The 21,402-nt window shown below is 45.2% G+C and overlaps 1 protein-coding gene across 7 annotated transcripts in view; it reads right to left on the bottom strand.

Annotated features, from left to right (window-relative positions):
• The window catches only part of LOC146856285 (von Willebrand factor A domain-containing protein 7-like), a 288,620-nt gene that overhangs the window by 41,686 nt on the left and 225,532 nt on the right, over positions 1–21,402 (bottom strand). For all 7 annotated transcript variants that reach the window (XM_085654386.1, XM_085654387.1, XM_085654384.1 and 4 more), the window contains 2 exons: positions 8,383–8,559; positions 7,091–7,183 (listed from right to left, as the gene is read on the bottom strand). In XM_085654386.1, coding sequence (XP_085510512.1) covers positions 7,091–7,183; positions 8,383–8,559 — 270 coding nt within the window. The remainder of the gene's footprint in view (positions 1–7,090; positions 7,184–8,382; positions 8,560–21,402) is intronic.

Raw genomic sequence — 21,402 nt, 5'->3', positions numbered from 1 at the left:
AGATGTAAAAATTATGATTCTCAGTCCAGTGACTATAACAGTAAATAGAGTGCTGGATAGCAGAGGGGTAACAAATTGCTATTCCCACTGCATTAAGTGGAACAGTAAGGAACGCGTTGGATAGTGGAGGGGTAAAAATTACTATTCCCTCTACAGTGAGTGCAACAGTAGGGAAAGTGTTGGATAGCGGAGGGATAAAATGTACTATTCCCACTCCAGCAAGTGCAATAGTAGTGAAAGTGTTGGATAGCGTAGGGATAAAATGTACTATTCCCACTCCAGTGAGTGCAACAGTCGGGAAAGTGTTGGATAGCGAAGGGATAAAATTTACTATTCCCACTCCAAATTACTTTACACAATTAACACTATAAATTCTCAATGAAAATAATATTAACAAACAAAAAATAATCAAATATCTAATGTAATTTAATTACTTATCACCCTATTTCCCTAGAAAAAACAACAACCCGCTGTAGAAATAAAAAACGCTAAATTCAATTAAAATAAAATGAATAACTACTAAAAACTTTACACATATATTAAAAAATATAAACAATTCTTAGACCAAAATAATACATCAAATACATATTCAAAATGTATACTAAAATACATAACACTAATTAAACAATCAATATTTTAAACAACTATGGGGTCATTAAGATGGCGGATAGGGACCACCCACCTATATGGCAGTGGTCCTGCACCATAAATTACAATGCGGCTGCCACCATGGATGCCGCAAAAGGCAGTTTTAACTTTGCGGCCGGTGCTGCTGGCTGCAGCACCTTCCCCAATGTTAAAAATGCATGTTATGTTTTTTCCTGCACTATGTGGTAGATACCACGGGGTGTCTGGCACCTGGTGCAGGGAACTGTAGGGGGCACCATAGGTTCCCCCTAAGTATAAAACAGAAGTGCCCCTGCGCAAGGGGGGCCCACAATGGGCCCCCAAAACACATCTCCACCAGCCTTTGAATGGCGGTTGAACCGCCATTGAAAGGCTGGCTTGGTGCAACATCCTAATGTGGTGAACAGTGCCTACAAGGCACTGCCATCATTCTAGGTATGCTGACCTGGTCTGACAGGCAATAGTAACGATTGCCTGTGTTGGACCCATGGTGGACGGGTTTTCTGTCCGCCCGCACACCGCCTGCCATCCTAATCTGGCAGACGAAGAATGGCCGCACGATGGCGGTGAACCCGCCACCGGCAGGCTGCCTGTGGTGGGTTTCCTGCCATCGTAAAGAGGCACTATACTTTTGCAAACGTTATCAATAAATCACTTCTACATTTTTAAAATCGACATTTCTTACCTTAAGTCGATATTCTCGACCACGAAATTCTTGCTGTTGATATTTCTCACGATATTTAGGAGTCGATATTACTGTAAGTTGATATTTAAAACTTAATATTTTGTCTGCACACCCATCTCAATGTCCTATTTTAGGATATGAGCTATTAAATGAAGGCAAGAGCATGGCGGCACATTTTGTAGAAAGATATGCATTGCTCTAACCTCCGAAGACTCTGAAAAACTTAAAATCCATTTTAGGTTTTTAAACTTGGCAGAATCTACATTTTGGATTATGCAGAAAGGGTAAACCCATTCTAAGACTTAATTAGACCTGATTTTTCAGTGCTTCATTGGGCACAGGAACTAACAAAATTTTACATTCCTTACTAACTGACATGATAACTTCTAAACCTTTACACACGTGTCATAACACAACTAACCTGGTGATCTGCGTAGTGGCTTGACTGACGGGGTACTCTTACTTCACTTTCTATGGAGGCGATACAGTACCTATTGCGTAAAAATCATATTTGTACACAAACACTGAAATGAGTTTTGCATCCACTGAAAAAATACAGCGGTACAGACTGCTGCTGTGAGAGAAAGAGCACTGGCTCAGGGTAAGTGAATAATTGTCATTAGCACAGTACCGACCTAAGAGGCTGTTACCAAAGCAAGCATTCCTAATGCCAAAGCCTTGCATCCAAGATGGATTCAATGGGCTTACTCTCTCACTGTAACAGATGTAGATTACAGTTTTGACTCTACATTACAAACACAAATATTCTTGCATTAAGAACAAGAATACACTCTGCCGAATGAAATTATGCCTCTGGATCGATTATGAACGCATCATTTACTCCAATGGATCTGCCCAGCCAGCTGTAGGAACGAAACAGCAATATTCTGCTGCATGCGCAATTGTTAAAGGACGCATGCGTGATGGAAAGGTCTATCCTGGGAAAACACACCTAGTCCCTAGGGCACTCTACAGTGCAGCTGGCAGAACTAAAAGCCCTGATACTGGCACTACAAAATACGGATCATGAATTCCTCACACTTATTGTGTGTGATTTATTTTACTGTGTCCAGTCCTATAATGAATATCTATACTACTGGAACGGATTTAGAGATTTTAAAGGTTGCACTGTAAAGCACAAGTTGCTCTGGGAACAGGTGGCAAAGCTGAAAGAGGGCCAGCACGGGTTCATGTTGTTCATACATTGAGTGATCAATGTGTTGGTGTTCAAGTTGAGGGGAATTCCATGGATGATGCAGCCACCGAGGCAACAGTTTGTACTGCTGCTGCTGCTGCAACAACTCACTCAGTACAAGGATTGATGGAATAGCTATGGGTGTGCACTGCCGAAAGGCTATTTACTCAAGTACTCCTACAAGTAAGCCTGGGCGGTGTTCGTGGAGTTCCGTAGCAGAACTCCGTGAAGTGCAAAAAAAACCTTTCTGCACTACATGGAGCTCCGCAAGCAGTGGAGTGCCTTAGATAAATTCTGTTTGTGGGGATTTATAGTGCCAGATGCTTGTCCGCACTGTGCAATCATCGCAAATGGCACCATGCACAGCAAAAGCAGCGCTGCTTCCTTTCTGTCGCTTGAGTAGATTTTTACTCGAGCGACAGCTATCTCAACGAGAATGGATGGTTTCTCAACGCAAGCAGTCACGAGCATACGCAACCACTCGCAATGAGAAATCTGACCACTCACATTGACCAATCTCGCCAGGAGGCTGATTTTCCATGCTCACGCTCACCAACTTGATGTTGACGAAAGCGAGCGATGGAAAAAAACTCCGCTCCGCTACATGGAGCAGAGTTTTTGGGAATTCCGCGAACTCACCTTTAGTACATTCTCTCATGATTGGGACATTGAAACTGTGCACAATTTGCTTTCAGAGCTAGAGCAATCAGCTGTATTTCTAATGATAAATTGCATGATGCTACATCTAATTTTGGCGACATGTTCTGTGATCAACATTATGGTCACCATTTCTTACACAAAACTACTATCCCAGGTGCTGTTTATAATTACACACAATGGGAACACTGCCAAACACTGTCGGAATGTAGTTCAAAGACATTTGCATAAAAGTTTGCTTGTTTTTCTGGTTTTGACACACAGACCCAGCCTCATATCATTATAGGCTTACACCTACACCTGCAAAGAAAAATATGCTAACAAACACCAAGCTGCTTCCTTTATTTCCTAACTGTCTATACAGGGTTTCAACTTTTGGAAAGACACAATAGACAAAAAATCTGTCTGGGTGACAAAAGAGTGGCAGGTTCAGGGAACTGAGACTTTATTTAGAGCATGTCTCATTCCACATCAAATGATTTTCCTGAACAAAACAGTGGAACAAACTTCGGGGCATATTTACAAGGACTTAACGCCACCGTAGCATAAATGTTTTGAGGTTACAGCAGCTTTTTTTTAATCGCCATATTTAATGGTTGCCACTGCAGGTTGCTTCTAACTCCAGTTATCGGAATTTTTCTAGCGTTAACGTGAACTTTTCCTGGCACCACTTCTGCAAGGTAGGCGTTCCAGCATAAAAACTCCCCAAAAACATACAACACGATATTTACAAGCATTTCCTTGTACGTTGCTAAAGAAAAGAAACTGCTGCTAAGCCCAATTAGAAGGCAGTTTTTTAACATAAAAAATACTTGATCTTAAAATTGGTGCAAATACACTTGGGGCCTCATTTAAGAGGTTTTTGTGCTGGACAGCAGCACTGCAAGGAACCTTGCTGTGCTGCCCTGCAACAAAACAAAAGTGCAGAAATGCACCCTATGAACAAGATAGGGGGCATTTCTGTCTTTTTCTCCTACGTTGGCGCACAATGGCATCCATGCGCCAACGCAGGCACCCTTTTGCCATGGTGCAAGGGTGTCTGCTTTGCAGAGCTGATTGATGTTGTGCGGGAAGGTACACATTCCTGAACAAAATTAATCAATCCAGGTGATATCCTCTTTCTATGTGTCCTGCAGAATGCTGCACACAAAGAAAACGTAAAAAAAGAGGAGAAATGAAAACATTTATCCTCATCGCATCTCCCAAATACCACTCTTGGGTTGTTGTTAGATTCTGACGCATTCCCGGGTTTCCGGTTTCTCATTAATCTGCGAATGCTTCCATTTGCATGGGTTTTGCATGGGAAGGCCCACAGCAACACCAACGGAATGTCCCATTCAGTGGAGCCATCGTCGCTGGGGAAGTGTTGAGATCCTGTCTCCAAGTGCAATTGCGCATCATCGCTGCTGTAGGCAGTGCTTTCCGCCTCTCTTGTATAACCTTCTCCAGATTGGGGGTGGCCTGTACTTGTGGCGGGGATGACTGCTCCTCCTATGACTCCCAATACGGCTGGCTCTGCAAATGACAGCTTGTTGCACAGACCCTTCACTCCCTGTCCACAGCACCTGGCGACCAGTACATTCCAGTCAGGTTCAGACCTGTTCAGCTGCGTCAACAAATTGCGTGTCACCATCTGAGACCACTCGCAGCCTTGCCAGGAATAGGAGGGAGTATTTGATGCCCAACACTCTGAGGTGTCATTTAACTACTAGAGATGGGCCCCTCTGCCTCTGTACCCCAGTGCCTTGTCATGGAAGAAAAGTAATGTGGCGTTATCCACTTTCACCTCTCCCAGCTTGGGTACCTCCCTCAGGACAGCATCACGATTCCTGTAGGAGGCAGAGGAGAGAGAGTCTAGGACCTGTGCTCATTGGCGGACAGCTAGCCGGCACTCGATGGGCCCGCTCCACAACAAAGAATGAGGAGAGTGCAACTGCTGGCAGTAAAACACGGATGTTTGACTCAGTATATGCCAATGCATCAGCCGCTTCAGACCCCTCTGGTAGACCCACCACCCTCACGGTGTTGCGCAAGGAGTGACCCTCTGCATCCTCCACGCTTCTTTCTAGTGACTTTGCACATGCCATTAGCTGCTGTACCTACAATACTGCAGTCCGGTTAATAGGGTGGACTTCGGCCAGTTCTTGCTTAACGTGGTGTACCTTGTCAGTCAGCTTGTGATGATCTGCACGCTCCATGGTGAAGTCGACTGTGATTTTGTTGATGTGGCCCTCAAGGGAAGTGCACAATTGTTAGAGGGAGGTACTCCCTGCAAGTACAAAGTTTAGTTTGGAGTCCAGAGTGTCCGCTGTCACCTGCCTCAGCAGCCAGCGACCCCCAGCTTTTCGGTTCACAGGCATGGAGGAGTGGCCAGGTGTCAACACCACCTCCGTGTGCTGACTAAACCCGGCCAGGTAACTTCGCTCCGTCAGCGGAGTATACGGAGTTTTGCCTACTCCACGTTCCGTTGTGAACGTGGAGCGTAGCTAGCCGGCCCCTCCACCCTCCAAAAGTCATTATAATGTAAAAACAAAAGGCACATAAATGCCCTGGCTGCCTCCTCCTCGCCATGGCCACTCTCCTTCCTTGCCCTCGCCGTCCTTTTTCTTTGATAACCCCTACGTCGTATGTCTTGCGCATGCACATGCGCCCATGTGCTGGTGGCTCATCGTTGCACAAGGCACTATGTATGATATGTGGTGCAGTGCAGTGTGGCCAGCCAGCCCCTCTCCTCCAGTCAGGTGCATGCTAGCCAGGAATCTTAGTTCGGGCGGCACCAATGGAAATCCCTTGTACACGCAAGAGCTCCCTACCAGGGAGTGAGGAAAGCAGCACCACCTCGTCGCCTCCTCCGATCTAACAGTGTCGACCAGATACCATGTTCCCCAGTGCCCCAGAAAGTAACAACAGATAAAGCTGCATACCCAAGGACCTGGATTCAAACCAAGACCTGTGCCTCTGGCCCCTGCTACGACCAACGGCCGATATCAGTGACCTGAGCCACTTAGTGGAGTCCCCCACCAGTCTTGTGCGGGGTCCTACACGACATGGGTCTGTCGCAGTGCAGGGATTGCTCATGGCATGGTGTGCACCACATACAGGTGCTAGGCCTGGGCCCAACACGAACCCTGGGCCTCCTCCGCTCCCCGCCTCATCTTCACCTCACCTGGACATCGACACCAGGGCTCAATCTGCTGTGCTCTCTCTGTGGCTCAGCCATCAGGATCCTCAGCCAGGCCAGATTTCACAAGCCTGGGTACTAACAGTCGCCTCTGAGTCCGCAGGGGAACTTCCCGCTGCAGGTGATGCGAAACGTCCCTCTAGGGCACAAAGTCGCGGCACTCCCACCACACAAGTTCAGTGCAGCTCAGGGGCCTCACCCTCCACAGCGTCCGGTGAGTGCCATCTTCTCCGGCCTGTTATGCAGAGAGGCGCAGCCCACCATCGGCAATCTTCTCCGTGCACCCCTGTGTAGTGATTTCATTAATTTGACTAAACTACAGAAGAGTCTAATCTACTGCATAAGTTCAGGCCTGCCAATTTTTTTTTTGTCATAAATATTAATTAATTCTTGAAAAATTACAGTTTTTACACATAGATTCTGATTTTTTCTATATAAACGCTGTGCCTCTTTTAAGTTGTTGAAAACGAGCCATGATCCAGACAGTTTTAAATTTGCGAATAAAATTATGTTAGAAATATCTCAAAACCCTCTTGTCTATTTTCAGCATCAGTTAGCGTTTGTGACAAAGTACTATCAATCGCAAAGAAATATTACTAATTTGCTTAAGGAGAAGGTCCACAAACTATGAGTAAGCCAGTCATCGGTAAATAAGTAAGAGTAAGTTTGCTTACTTTGCACACCCCTGCAAAGCAGCTGCCAATCTTTAGTAGTGTTCTTAGGTGTGATATAGTGAAACAAGTACCTGTTGTTAAAGGGTGATCAATCCCGACAAAACCAGGATGCGGCCCCTCGAAGGCTTCTTGGAATTGATACCTGAAAGTCATTGCACTGTGCCCTGAAAGGTACAACAAAAAGCATCTGTGATCAAGGAAAAATGGACACATAGTAAAACTGATACCACAAAATAGTGCTTTTTGAAAATGTGTCTTTGCCGTGCAGGGCTGGTTTTCAAAGAGAAGCACCAGCTGATCTGTTATTATCCAAAGTTCTGTTGTGGTGCACTGCAATATGTACGGTAGTCTGCATGGCATTAACAGATGATCCGCACATGGCTTGTGCAGGTAATATGTGTCACTGCTAAATAAATGAACCTCTGACAAAACTTCAGGAGTGTTCTTATTTCTGTGAACCTTGTGCTCTTGATATCAGTGTTGGGCATTGCAGGACCTCTGTTTACTCACGGTGGTTGCTGTGGACCCCATAACATTGGAGCACATTATCAAGTGAATTGCTATTTTTATTTATGGGATGCTGGGCTCCTGGAGAGTTCAGAGGTCAACACTTAACCCTGTATGTTTAGGGGTCTCTCAGCCCTGACTCAACTTGTGGGTTGCCTTGATACTGCTCCCTGACCAATGATTAAAGGGCAGAGACACGTGAGTCCTGTATAGGAGAGTAAGTATGCTATCTTGCGAGTCATATCTGTTTGAACAAAACAAATTCTGTGCATATATTTGCATTTTGTGCAATAGTCAAACTGGGTTTCACAAAGGTAAACTTAAACCTGAAGTTTAATTTTAGACCTAAAGTCTAACTTTAAACCTGAAGTTTAATTTTAGACCTAAAGTCTAACTTTAAACCTGAAGTGTAGGTTTAGACCTGAAGTCTAACTTTAGACTTGAAGTCTAGACTTAACTTTGTCTAAACTTAGAATTAAGGTCTAAAGTTAAACTTCAGGTCTAAAATTAGACTTCTGGTCTACAGTTAGACTTTATGCCTTAATTTAGACTTTAGGTCTAAAATTAGACTTCAGGTTTAAAGTTAGAGTTCTGTTCTAAAGTTAGACTTCAGGTCTACGCTTGCCTTTGTGAATCAGTCCCTCTGTAGTAAACAACGATTTTAGGTAAGGTCTATATTGTACAAACATAATCAGTATGACCAGTGGCTCATCGAGGAGCTCCATTTAGATTATTTGTTTGATTATTTCTATTCTTTGGATATCTTGAACGTCTAGTCTGCCTCCTGCCATGTGGGACTAAGTTGCACACCTCTGAGTGAGGCGAAATTAGTGAAGACAGAGAGTGAGAGACATACCTTCTACCTTAACAGTGAAGTCATCGCGAGAGAGTATCTTCAGCTTCCATTTGCCACCTGTGAGAGTCGGCAGAAGGCTCACGACAAGTATCTCTCCAACCTGGACAATGTTTCCCACTGTTGCCAATAGATCACCTAAGATTCTCGATCCTCCAATTGGAATATTTTTCAGTAACCCTGTAAGAGGTATGCAAAACATGATCAGTGGTTACTGGTATCAACCATTCACTGTGTAATTCAGAGAATTCTTCAACTGCAGGCATCAGACTCAAGAAGCAATGAGTGCTTGACAACTCAATAGGCCTAACAATATATTTTATTTTGGTAAACTATAAAGTTAAGGTGTAAGGATATATGAACATCTTAGGTCAGCAACAGCTTCGACACTCCCAATCTTAAATCTTATGATCGAGGTATTAGTTTAATAACATATGTTTAGAACAAAGTGATTCCAGATGACAGCTCAGTTAATGACAGGGTCCATCTTTGCCATTCACATTACATACTCTAAAACATTTCAGGAAAAAAGGCAATGACTAAAAGAAGAGCTTGAGGCAAATATTTTTATTAATTCCAATCCCAAAGGGAACCTGTAGATTGGGACTAGGTTTAGCTGAAACAGCATAACGTGCTAGACTAGTAAATGGCAGGTAGTGGCATAACTGCAAAAAGGAAGCTGTGGAACAGCTGTAACGAGATGGTAATAGTATAGCCAAAAGGTCCAGTTAGTGTGGCAGGTGTAAATGACTTGTAGAGATGTACTGTAAATGGCACATAGGAGAATCATCATACCATACTGGTTGGACGGACTATAGCCATGAAAGGCAGGTAAAGACAAAGCTACGAAGGGCAGGAAGTAGAGTACCTTTACTGGGAAGGTTATGATATGACTATAAAGGGTTTGTGCTGGTATAGTGATTTGGATGTAAAGGGCTGACAGTGGAAAAGGAATAAAGGGCTTGCAGTGGTACAGTTCTAAAGGTAAGATCGTAATAAAGTTGTGACGGGCATTGTACTGCTCGATTTTCCCGGCTCTCTTGTGATTAAGGGGATCTAATGTGACTTCAGTCTCTTTCCATCCAAGTCTAAGGGTTAGAGTAGTGTATAGAGCCTATTTATTAGGCACTTCGACATGATCCTGTGTTCTTCCCCATAGATCAGGGTTTGCACATATATCCTAGAGGATAGATTCCTTAGTATTAGGGGTAATCTGCTCTATAGTGAGGGTATTTCATGGAGCCGTGCTGAATTCAGGCCTGGTAGGCCTCAAACGGGAGAGACTCCATCTTTCTTTCTGCTCCGGCAGCTTGGGGAGTTTCTAGGTCGAGGGTGATGTTTTAGTTATGAGGTGTTATTCGCTTGGAGAGAACCGGTTCAGGCCGGCCCTTATCGAAGGATTGTATTTTTCTTCATGCCGAAGACACTACATCAGGCCGGCCGGCTGGGAACGTGTCCTTGGTACGGGGAGGTACAAGAATTTGGTGGGCGGCAGGTTACGGGCTGGAATTTTCCATGAGAAAATGTACCTCTATATTAGTGAAAGTCTGAGGCAGATACTGGCACTTGCTTTTAGTCCGTAGGCGGCACCTGGCCGTTAGCAGTAAAGCTACTACTTATTCCAGGGAAGACAGATGACAAACTTGAAGGTGGAGAAAAACCGAGAGATAGATATTCTTCTAACAGAATAGCCAAAGAGAAGAGAGAGTGGCCGATGAGGAAGAAGTCCCAGTGACTCGGAGAAGGAGAAGGGAGTAGATCCGTGACTGCGGAGGTGTGACTTCCAGGCGAAGCCGAGGCACAGACGAGAAGGGAACCTAGATGACCATTGAGTGCAGGCTACATACGACCAAGGTGATGTCAACCCCTTATTATTATAGTGTACAACTTAATCTTTCACTTTTCTTTGCAGGTTATATGTGACATGTATTATGTTCTGTGAGCGTGTATGTAGTGACTAAATAAAGTATCCAGTTTGTAGTGAATCAACATGTGCTGCGTGTTCTTGTATAAGAGGGTAGCCTATTCTTCTAGTCAGCTGTGACTTGACATGAACATATGTTAATCCTGATCAGGTAGGTGGTAACTGAATAAGGGAGAAAGGAGCCCCTCGAACTGGGGAACAGGTTGTGCTCAACTAGCAGTCTTTGTGTGATCTGATACATAGTAACACTGATTCCTTTGTTGTATGTCGTGGTAATTATAGGATGAACTCGTGCTAAGGCTGCCGTCTGGGCAGGAAGTCCTGGGTCCGTTTGGGACCGCGAGGCTAAGGCTGCCGTCTGGGCAGGAAGTCCTGGGTCCGTTTGGGACCGCGAGGCTGAGGCTGCCGTCTGGGTAGGAAGTCCTGGGTCCGTTTGGGACCGCGAGGCTAAGGCTGCCGTCTGGGCAGGAAGTCCTGGGTCCGTTTGGGACCGCGAGGCTGAGGCTGCCGTCTGGGTAGGAAGTCCTGGGTCCGTTTGGGACCGCGAGGCTAAGGCTGCCGTCTGGGCAGGAAGTCCTGGGTCCGTTTGGGACCGCGAGGCTAAGGCTGCCGTTTGGGTAGGAAGTCCTGGGTCCGTTTGGGACCGCGAGGCTAAGGCTGCCGTCTGGGCAGGAAGTCCTGGGTCCGTTTGGGACCGCGAGGCTGAGGCTGCCGTCTGGGCAGGAAGTCCTGGGTCCATTTGGGACCGCGAGGCCGCCACTTGTATTATAAGAGGTCTTGGTATATATATATATAGTAGGAATTCCCTGTCCTTAGGTGGTATACATATATGTGGTTTCTTAGGTGTGAATAGGCCCTAGGGAGGGGGTAACGTTCTGGCTGGGTTAGGGAGGCTCTGTTGAGCGGGTTCTATCTGATCCGAAAACCCAAGCAGAACATTTGGCGTCACGAACCGTTTACGAAACCTGTGTGCGTTGTGGTTATTTTGTGTTTGCTTTCGGCGCGTGTGTGGTTTTGTTTGCATTTTATTTTTGTATACTTGTGTGTATAGTTTTTATTTTTCTTATTTCTTTTCTTTTTCTTCTTTTTCTTCTTTTTCTTCTTTTTCTTTTCCACGATGTTTTCTAGAAGATCTAAATCTACTTTTAAGTTGCCCGTTGATATTCCCGGATGGGATTCAACGCCTTATGAAGCCTTGGCCCGTGAGTGGGCTGATTCTACTGGTTTGAGTGAGAATTGGAATTCTTCTTTGGAGCTGGCGGAGCCGGCTAATGTGATTACTTGTTTGCAGAAGGCACCCGTATCAAAGGGTGAGGAGATTCCCATTTTGGGGCGCAGAGGTTGGATTGTTCTGTCTGCGTATCGGATTCTACATGAGAGATTGTTGAAATTACAGATCTCTCTTAAAGATGTGGAAGCGCACTTTGTTGAGATTCAGAATTCTCATACTTTGTAGCGGTGTCAAAATAAGTTGCTTGCTGATAAACTGGAGACTTACCAAACTATTGCCGAAAGGGCGGCTGTGCGAATTGCTCGTTATAAATACAAGAACAGGCGCGGTCGGGTTTCGACGCGAAAGGTGCGTCTGGTCGTGGCGAAAGCCGGACTGGATTGGAATCCTGATGAATGGGATGGTAATATCTGGAACTCGAGTGATTCTTGTTCCTCGGGTGAGGAGTCTGCCAAGCGCGAGTCTTCTCGTTCCCGTCATGATTGTAAGTTTGCTTCTCGCACCTCTGATGGTGCACCCCGTGATTACGCTCGTTCTTCGGGTGGGATCGATGCTTCTTACACTGATTATCCCTCTACGAGTACTGATCGGGCTCCTTGTGATGCTCGTCCCGCGGTCTCTGCGCATCCAGTTTTTCGTCTGAAGTTGCAGCAGTCTCCCAATGCTCCGCAGGGTGTTTCTTTAGACTGTTTAGAAGACTTTACTCAACAAGAAATTAGTGATATTTTGCAGCGATTTCGGCAGCGAGCTGGTGAGGCCTTACTCACATGGATGGTGCGCCTTTATGAACTGGGCGCTGCTGGTATTATGCTGGATACTGGCGATTGTTTGAAGTTCTGTTCCTTGAGTTTGGATTCTACTGTGCAGGATCATTTTCGTAACTATAATGGTGGCGGTCAAATTTCTTTACTCCAATTGGCGACTGAGGGTTGTAATCTAAAATATCCTACTGAATCTGACTGGCCTGTCAATGACAAGCCGTGGTATACTCTGCGCGACGCTGCACAACGTCTCAAAGAGGAGGTGATGAAAACGGCAATTTTTCTGGGTACTGCTGACAGGTTGCTTGATGGTTTGTTGACATCTTCTGTGCGGAATCGCATTATTCGGTCTTCCCCTGTTGCCTATAAGCAGGTCATGATGACTTTATTGATTAATCAGACTGGTAATGTGTTATCTACGGTACTGGAGTCGGTACGCCAGCTCGGTGAGTTGGGTGAGTGGTTTAAACCTGAACGTCAGTCCCGGCCTGACACTCGTACTCCTGGTGAAAATAAACTTACTAGACGTGATATCTTTTCTGGTCTTCTGGCTGATGGTGTGCGTAGGGAGGACATTGACGGTGAGACTACTGCTCGTTTGTGGGAGCTGTTTCGCAAACGTGGCTTGGATTGGAAGGAGGGTGCCCGGCGTGTTCGGACCACTGAGTGTGATCGTGGTGGTTCTGACGGTAGCGGTGATGACGACCGCCGTGGGCGCTCTGTTCGTCGTGATGATCGACGTTATGTACGTGATGTGTCCCCCCGTCGAGAGAGAGACAGGGAGAGAGAGGGGGAAAGAGAAAGGGGGAGAAATGATTATGTTTACAGCAGACGTAGAGATGATAGGGATCAATCCCCTGAGTTGAGGAGGAGAGAGGATCGTCACAGTTTGGTCGATCGTAACCCGCAGTACAATGCTGAAGACTCGAATCCGTTCCGTACGGGGAATGGATATGAACAGGAGGTACCGATACCTAAGAAACGTGAGAGTCTTTATCCTGATTTGTCCTGGTACACAGAATGCAGTAAGAATGACTAGGAAATAGGTCAAGCTCCGGTACACAGATGGGCTCAAAGAGATAATAGACCCTATGTAGATATTGATATTTATTGGAGACATCGTAATATCCAAAGGGCCCGAGCATTGGTAGATACAGGAGCGGAGGCCACTCTTATTCATGGAAAATCAAAGAAGTTTACAGGTCAGCCTTTTACTATTACCGGATTAGGTGGAAAAGAAACCCCTGCAGTTCAAACTTTGCTTGAAATGAGAATAGGTAGAATCCCTAGAAAAGAATACTCTGTACTAGTGGTGCCACTCTTAGAATTCATAATTGGAATTGATATTTTGAAAGGAATGACGTTGCATCTAGATGATGGGTGTTACCAATTTGGAACCACGCATTATATATCGTCCAGGCCTATACGGGTTGGTCGTTTAAGAATGCCCCCCATACAAGTTCCCCAGGCGACAAAAGTGGTTTGTCAGAAGCAGTATCGTATCCCAGGTGGCCATGAGGAGATTAGTACCACTATTCAGGAGTTGGTGGATGCAGGAGTTATAACTCCAGTTACTTCTGCTTGGAATAATCCTGTTTGGCCGGTGCGTAAGAGTGATAATTCTTGGCGCATGACTGTTGATTATCGAGAATTGAACAAACACACGCCCTCTTTGACTGTTGCAGTACCGGATGTTATTACCCTAATTGAAAGAATCCAAAAGCATCCAGGTACATGGTATGCGTCCATTGATATTGCTAATGCTTTCTTTTAGATTCCGATTGCCCCTGAGTGTCAGGAACAATTCAGTTTTACGTGGAACGGGCGTCAGATGACGTTTAGAAGTCTTCCTCAGGGCTATGTGCATAGTCCTACGATATGTCACCGGCTGGTGGCAGAGCATTTGGCTGAGGTACCGGTTCATCCCCAAATTCAGATATGTCATTATATTGATGATGTTTTGATCCAAGGCGAAACACAGGAGGAAGTTCAGACCCAATTGGACAGGACCATTGAGTGCCTGCGTGGGAAAGGTTGGGAAATCAACCCGGATAAATTGCAAGGTCCGTCCCAGGCTGTAAAATTTTGGGGTATTAATTGGCATGAAGGGCACCGTGAAGTGATCCCTCAGGTTAAACAGAAGATTCTTGATTTTGCAGTTCCGAGGAATAGGAAAGAAGCCCAGAGCTTCATTGGTCTGTTTGGTTTTTGGCGCCAGCATATTCCTCATTTGAGTCAAATATTGGCCCCCTTGTACCGGGTCACGCGTAAAAAGAATGCATTTGAATGGGATAAACCACAGCAAGATGCGTTTAGTCTGGCAAAAGAGGCAATTCAACATGCTCTGGATTTATGGCCTGTACGTGATGGTGACGTGGATTTGAATGTGTCTGTACAGGGCCCTTATGCAAATTGGAGTTTGTGGCAGAAACAAGGCAGGAGTAAAGTACCGTTAGGTTTTTGGACCAAAAAGTTACCTGATGCTGGTGAGCGTTACACACCCTTTGAGAAACAGTTACTTGCTTGTTATTGGGCTCTGGTGGATACCGAGCAATTGACTTTGGGACATGATATAGTTTTGCGTCCTGAAATTCCTATCATGCAGTGGGTTCTGAGTTCGCCGAAAACTCACCGAATTGGACACGCTCAAGAGGCGAGTGTGATTAAATGGAAATGGTACATACAAGACAGGGCACGTGTGGGCCCGAAAGGAGTTGCTTCTTTACATGAGCAGGTGGCGCGAGCGCCGTCGACTGAGACTGAGAGTGAATGTTCCGTACCTTTAGCACAGGAGTCTCCTGTCAAGTGGGGTAAGCCTTTTGATGATTTGTCCGCAGCGGACAGAAACCATGTTTGGTTCACGGATGGTTCAGCGAGGTTTATAGGGACGACACGGCACTGGAAGGCGGTGTCCTATAATCCGATCACACAGAAATTGCTGAGCACAACTGGTGAAGGTAAAAGCAGCCAATTTGCTGAGCTTTACGCTGTTTACCAAGTTTTGAAACAAGAGTTACCTGGTACATGTCATATTTTCACCGATTCTTGGTCTACTGCCAATGGACTGGCTGTTTGGTTGCCGACTTGGCATTCCCATAATTGGAAGTTACATTCCAAAGAATTGTGGGGAAAAGAGTTATGGCAAGAGATTTGGGAGATGCTCCCACAGAGTACTGTTACAATCTTCCATGTGGATGCTCACACCCCGATAGATTCTCTTGACAAATTTTTTCATAACATTGCAGATGAGAAATCTAAAATTGCTGAGGCAGTGGTGGACAGGCAAGATTCTGATATTGCGGGATTGGCGAAATGGGCACACCAGAAGGCAGGACATTTTGGAGAGAAGGCCACTAGCAGGTGGGCTGCTGATCGAGGAATTTATATTCCCCTAGATTTAATTAAAAATGTTATTTTACACTGTCCCGTTTGTCAGCATATCAGACAGCGTAAGGTGCCCCAAATTGTTAAAGGTCATTTACATCGCGGAAAACTGCCCGCTCAAATTTGGCAGATTGATTACATTGGTCCACTTCCTATGAGTAGGAATTGTCAATATGTTTGCACTATTGTTGATACATACAGTGGCCTGCTGGTAGCCCTTCCCTGTAAGCAAGCTACCCAATTGAATACCATTAAAACATTAGAATTGATTATGATGTATTATGGTGTGCCATTCCAAATTCAATCTGATAATGCATCCCATTTTCGTGGAAGATTGGTACAGGAATTCTGTGCGGAAAACAATATTGAATGGATATTCCATATACCCTACTATCCACAGGCCTCGGGCCTGGTGGAGAGATTGAATGGCCTGCTAAAGGACCAGTTGCGTAAGTTAACAGATGACAAGTATAAAAATTGGCGAGACGTTTTGCCCCAAGCACTATTGATTTTGAATAATCGTCCTTTTTTAAATGCTGAATCTCCACTTATGCGTTTGTTTCCCCCGAATGTTGAGGCTATGCCTAATGAAATCAGAGAGACTGTGATGTATTGGGAAATTACTCCCGGAGCTTTGGCTCCATGTAGAGCGACCCCAGGGTCGGCAGGTTTAGACTTGCATGCCATGGATGACACCGTTATAAAAAGTAAGGATCGGGTCATCATTGCTACTGGTGTTGGTGTTCATATACCACCTGGGAATTTCGGATTGATCGCCCCTAGATCAGGGCTGGCTGTAAAAGGCATTCAGGTGCTTGGAGGAATTATTGACAGTGATTATCAGGGAGAGATTAAGGTGCTCCTGCTGAATAGCAGTGAGGTTGACTTACTGATACATCGCACTGACCGAGTGGCTCAATTGCTAATAATGCCTGTTTTCAGTGGTGAGATCACAAAAGGCACTGCCCCAACTTTGCTAACTGTACGAGGCCAGAAAGGTTTTGGCTCTACGGATAACCCTGGGGCTAGGGTTTGGGTGCAGTCGCCTAAGAATCCCCCTGAACAAGCAGAGGTCATTGCCACCGGTCAGGACAATACCATTTTGGTTATGAGACCAGGGAAAGATAGCTGGGAAGCGGTCCCGGCTGACAAATGTTATTTACGAGAATGATTAATGCCTGTATTTGGTTCTCTTTCAGATCATTCTTTGGACTGTTGCTGCAGGATGTGTCGGCGCTGGACTCCTTTTGGGATGGTACGACGAGAGAGGAGGGATCCCGTCAACCCGGGATGAACTGAGAACCCGAGTGTTGCGTTCCTTCGCTGCGTGGGATTCATCATCGAACTTTTGGACATCGTTAGCCAAGAGGGTGACTGATGCCCCTCACTTCTGTTTGACACCGATGAGATCTGTACATGATATTCTGGCGACCTGTCTGGTTGCTGTCCCCGCCTCATTGGAAACTCTAATTCACATTTTTAATGTTTCAAAGGCTCGTCCCAATGTTCTCCTGGGTGATTTTGCTACCCATGTATATTGCCCCTTATGTACTGAACTGCCGAACGAGCAACCCCCCATCCAGTCCCAAATAGTTACTTATAATATTACACAAGGTGATTTATGCTTCTTTCTTACATGTAATCCTAGTGCGATCTCTGAATGTCTACGCCTAAAACTAAAAGGCGCCACTTCATTTACAGCTCATGAACGGACTTTGTGCTTTCAAAGGACACCGACCACATGTGTTTCAGTTCAGAACAATATGACTTGCAATAGTTTGGTAGTTACCCCCAGTCATTATCGCACGATGTTACTACCTGCCGGATGGCTTTTCTCATGTGGTAATACTTCCTGGCCATATGTCCCTGCAAACATTTCCGGAGGCCCTTGTGCCATTACGAGACTCAGTTTGCTGATGTTTTCATCACATCCGAATGCCAACTCTCGTGTGATTCGAGATACTGTGATGTTACAGGAGGATTGTGACTCATCTTTGCATTTATATTCCAAGTCTGAATACCTTAGCCTAGCTATTTCAATTATTGGTGTTCCTGCTTTGGCAGTTTATAATGCCAAATCCATTGGGAAAATGGCCTGCTGGATGGTGAAATCCATTAATCATACTTCTACAGTCCTGTCCGACATGCTACTAGATGCCCAGGGTGAACGTAGGGCCATTTTGCAAAATAGAGCGGCCATTGATTATCTTTTGCTTAAACATGGACATGACTGCTCTGATTTCGAAGGTCTCTGTTGTTTTAACTTGTCTGATCATACACAATCCATTCGTGCACATATTGACAAGTTGCGTGACTTAACGGAAGAAGTTAGAAAACACGTTGACCAGGGCTGGTTTGACTGGCTCTTTAATTGGTTGCCCGATGTACACATGCTACGCCAAACATTAGGTGGTATTCTGATTGCTATTGTTGTTTTGATTTCCATCTGTTGCTTTATTCAGTGTATTCCTTCACTACTTCAATTCTGTACACTCGGTACTAGACATAGATCAGTTAGCTTTGTTTCATATTATTCTTCCACAGATGTTAGCTCCGTTTAATGAATGTATAATAGACTGAAGTCAAGGGTGAAATGTACTGCTCGATTTTCCCGGCTCTCTTGTGATTAAGGGGATCTAATGTGACTTCAGTCTCTTTCCATCCAAGTCTAAGGGTTAGAGTAGTGTATAGAGCCTATTTATTAGGCACTTCGACATGATCCTGTGTTCTTCCCCATAGATCAGGGTTTGCACATATATCCTAGAGGATAGATTCGTTAGTATTAGGGGTAATCTGTTCTATAGTGAGGGTATTTCATGGAGCCGTGCTGAATTCAGGCCTGGTAGGCCTCAAACGGGAGAGACTCCATCTTTCTTTCTGCTCCGGCAGCTTGGGGAGTTTCTAGGTCGAGGGTGATGTTTTAGTTATGAGGTGTTATTCGCTTGGAGAGAACCGGTTCAGGCCGGCCCTTATCGAAGGATTGTATTTTTCTTCATGCCGAAGACACTACATCAGGCCGGCCGGCTGGGAACGTGTCCTTGGTACGGGGAGGTACAAGAATTTGGTGGGCGGCAGGTTACGGGCTGGAATTTTCCATGAGAAAATGTACCTCTATATTAGTGAAAGTCTGAGGCAGATACTGGCACTTGCTTTTAGTCCCAAGGCGGCACCTGGCCGTTAGCAGTAAAGCTACTACTTATTCCAGGGAAGACAGATGACAAACTTGAAGGTGGAGCAAAACCGAGAGATAGATATTCTTCTAACAGAATAGCCAAAGAGAAGAGAGAGTAGCCGATGAGGAAGAGGTCCCAGTGACTCGGAGAAGGAGAAGGGAGTAGATCCGTGACTGCGGAGGTGTGACTTCCAGGCGAAGCCGAGGCACAGACGAGAAGGGAACCTAGATGACCATTGAGTGCAGGCTACATACGACCAAGGTGATGTCAACCCCTTATTATTAGAGTGTACAACTTAATCTTTCACTTTTCTTTGCAGGTTATATGTGACATGTATTATGTTCTGTGAGCGTGTATGTAGTGACTAAATAAAGTATCCAGTTTGTAGTGAATCAACATGTGCTGCGTGTTCTTGTATAAGAGGGTAGCCTATTCTTCTAGTCAGCTGTGACTTGACATGAACAGATGTTAATCCTGATCAGGTAGGTGGTAACTGAATAAGGGAGAAAGGAGCCCCTCGAACTGGGGAACAGGTTGTGCTCAACTAGCAGTCTTTGTGTGATCTGATACATAGTAACACTGATTCCTTTGTTGTATGTCGTGGTAATTATAGGATGAACTCGTGCTAAGGCTGCCGTCTGGGCAGGAAGTCCTGGGTCCGTTTGGGACCGCGAGGCTAAGGCTGCCGTCTGGGCAGGAAGTCCTGGGTCCGTTTGGGACCGCGAGGCTGAGGCTGCCGTCTGGGTAGGAAGTCCTGGGTCCGTTTGGGACCGCGAGGCTAAGGCTGCCGTCTGGGCAGGAAGTCCTGGGTCCGTTTGGGACCGCGAGGCTGAGGCTGCCGTCTGGGTAGGAAGTCCTGGGTCCGTTTGGGACCGCGAGGCTAAGGCTGCCGTCTGGGCAGGAAGTCCTGGGTCCGTTTGGGACCGCGAGGCTAAGGCTGCCGTTTGGGTAGGAAGTCCTGGGTCCGTTTGGGACCGCGAGGCTAAGGCTGCCGTCTGGGCAGGAAGTCCTGGGTCCGTTTGGGACCGCGAGGCTGAGGCTGCCGTCTGGGCAGGAAGTCCTGGGTCCATTTGGGACCGCGAGGCCGCCACTTGTATTATAAGAGGTCTTGGTATATATATATATAGTAGGAATTCCCTGTCCTTAGGTGGTATACATATATGTGGTTTCTTAGGTGTGAATAGGCCCTAGGGAGGGGGTAACGTTCTGGCTGGGTTAGGGAGGCTCTGTTGAGCGGGTTCTATCTGATCCGAAAACCCAAGCAGAACAGGCATGTAGTGGTATATTGGAATATATCTAAAAGGGTGATATTGGTATTGCTATAAAGCCATGTACTAGTACATCTGTAAAGGACAGGTAGTGGGATCATCATATAGATTGGTTGTGGCCATAACAGATAGGTAGATATATATGGCATAAAGTACCCACTGCTGTACATTATAAGGATACTGCAAATCACTGAGGAGTACCATGACCATATAGAGGAAAGAGGCCGAAGTTTGAGTTCCTTTAAAAGTTGATGGAACATGTATGGCAGGGGGTACTTTATTCCTTATAATGCTCGCACCATCACCTTTCCCACAAAACCGCTTAATTCCCTGGTACATAGCTCTTTCACATGAAAGAGAGAGAATGTTTGCTAATAGGAACAAAAAAAAATAGAATCACTAGTGTAAAATTGAACACATCAAAAAAGTGGTTGAATATTTGTTGCAAAGAAGATATTAAAAGCACTTTAGTACATTTTGTTTTTTAAAGGTGAGCAGTAGAAACATGCAAAAGGATTCTAACTTTTCTACAATTACCCTAGGAGAGCAAAAAATAAACATGTTGCCATAAATAGTTCTTTACATTTTGTTCATGTACAGCTAGAATAAAAAGGAATGCTGCTTTAATTATGGCCTGTAACCAGACCTGCCTTTCCCCTCAGCTGCTGGCTCTGGCAGTAGGGATTGTGATGTAAAAAACTCGACAATCATAACTTATTTCAGTTGAGTTCTGACATCTTTTCTTTATAATCGACCACTGGGTGAGTCACAACTGTAAAGAAATTAGTGACATACGTTCATACAGGGCTTGTAGAATCCTATGCATTATAAAGAAATTATAGATGGATAGTAAACAGGGATCCTACAATCCCATGTATTATGTAGCTATAAAGGGTAGATAATGGTACAGCCAGCTTTAAAGAGATGGTCATAATATAAATGTGAAGAACAAGGGGGGGGGGGGCGGGTTCAAGTGGTTTAGCTGTAAGTGCGTTAGTGGATTAGTTTCATAGGGCGGGTGGAAGTATATCTGTAAAGGGGTGGTGGTTGTAGAACCACAAAGGGGAAGTAGTAGAACAGTTCTCATTGACAGGTATTGGAACATCTGTAAAGGGCTGGTAGCAAAATACTTGTAAAGATTAGTAGTGGTTAACCTGTGAATCACTGCCACTCTGGGAAAGGAAGATTTGCTTTATTGTGAGGCAGTCTTCTGACAACAGGATACTTTATTAGGGGTGTGTGAAATTTGCACAACTTGCTTTTGTATAATTATGTGAAATTT

Source organism: Triturus cristatus, chromosome 4_1, assembly GCF_964204655.1.
Source record: "Triturus cristatus chromosome 4_1, aTriCri1.1, whole genome shotgun sequence".
NCBI classification, from domain to species: domain Eukaryota; kingdom Metazoa; phylum Chordata; class Amphibia; order Caudata; family Salamandridae; genus Triturus; species Triturus cristatus.
Note: the sequence above shows the minus strand (reverse complement) of the source record. Positions and strands in the feature narration are given on the sequence as shown.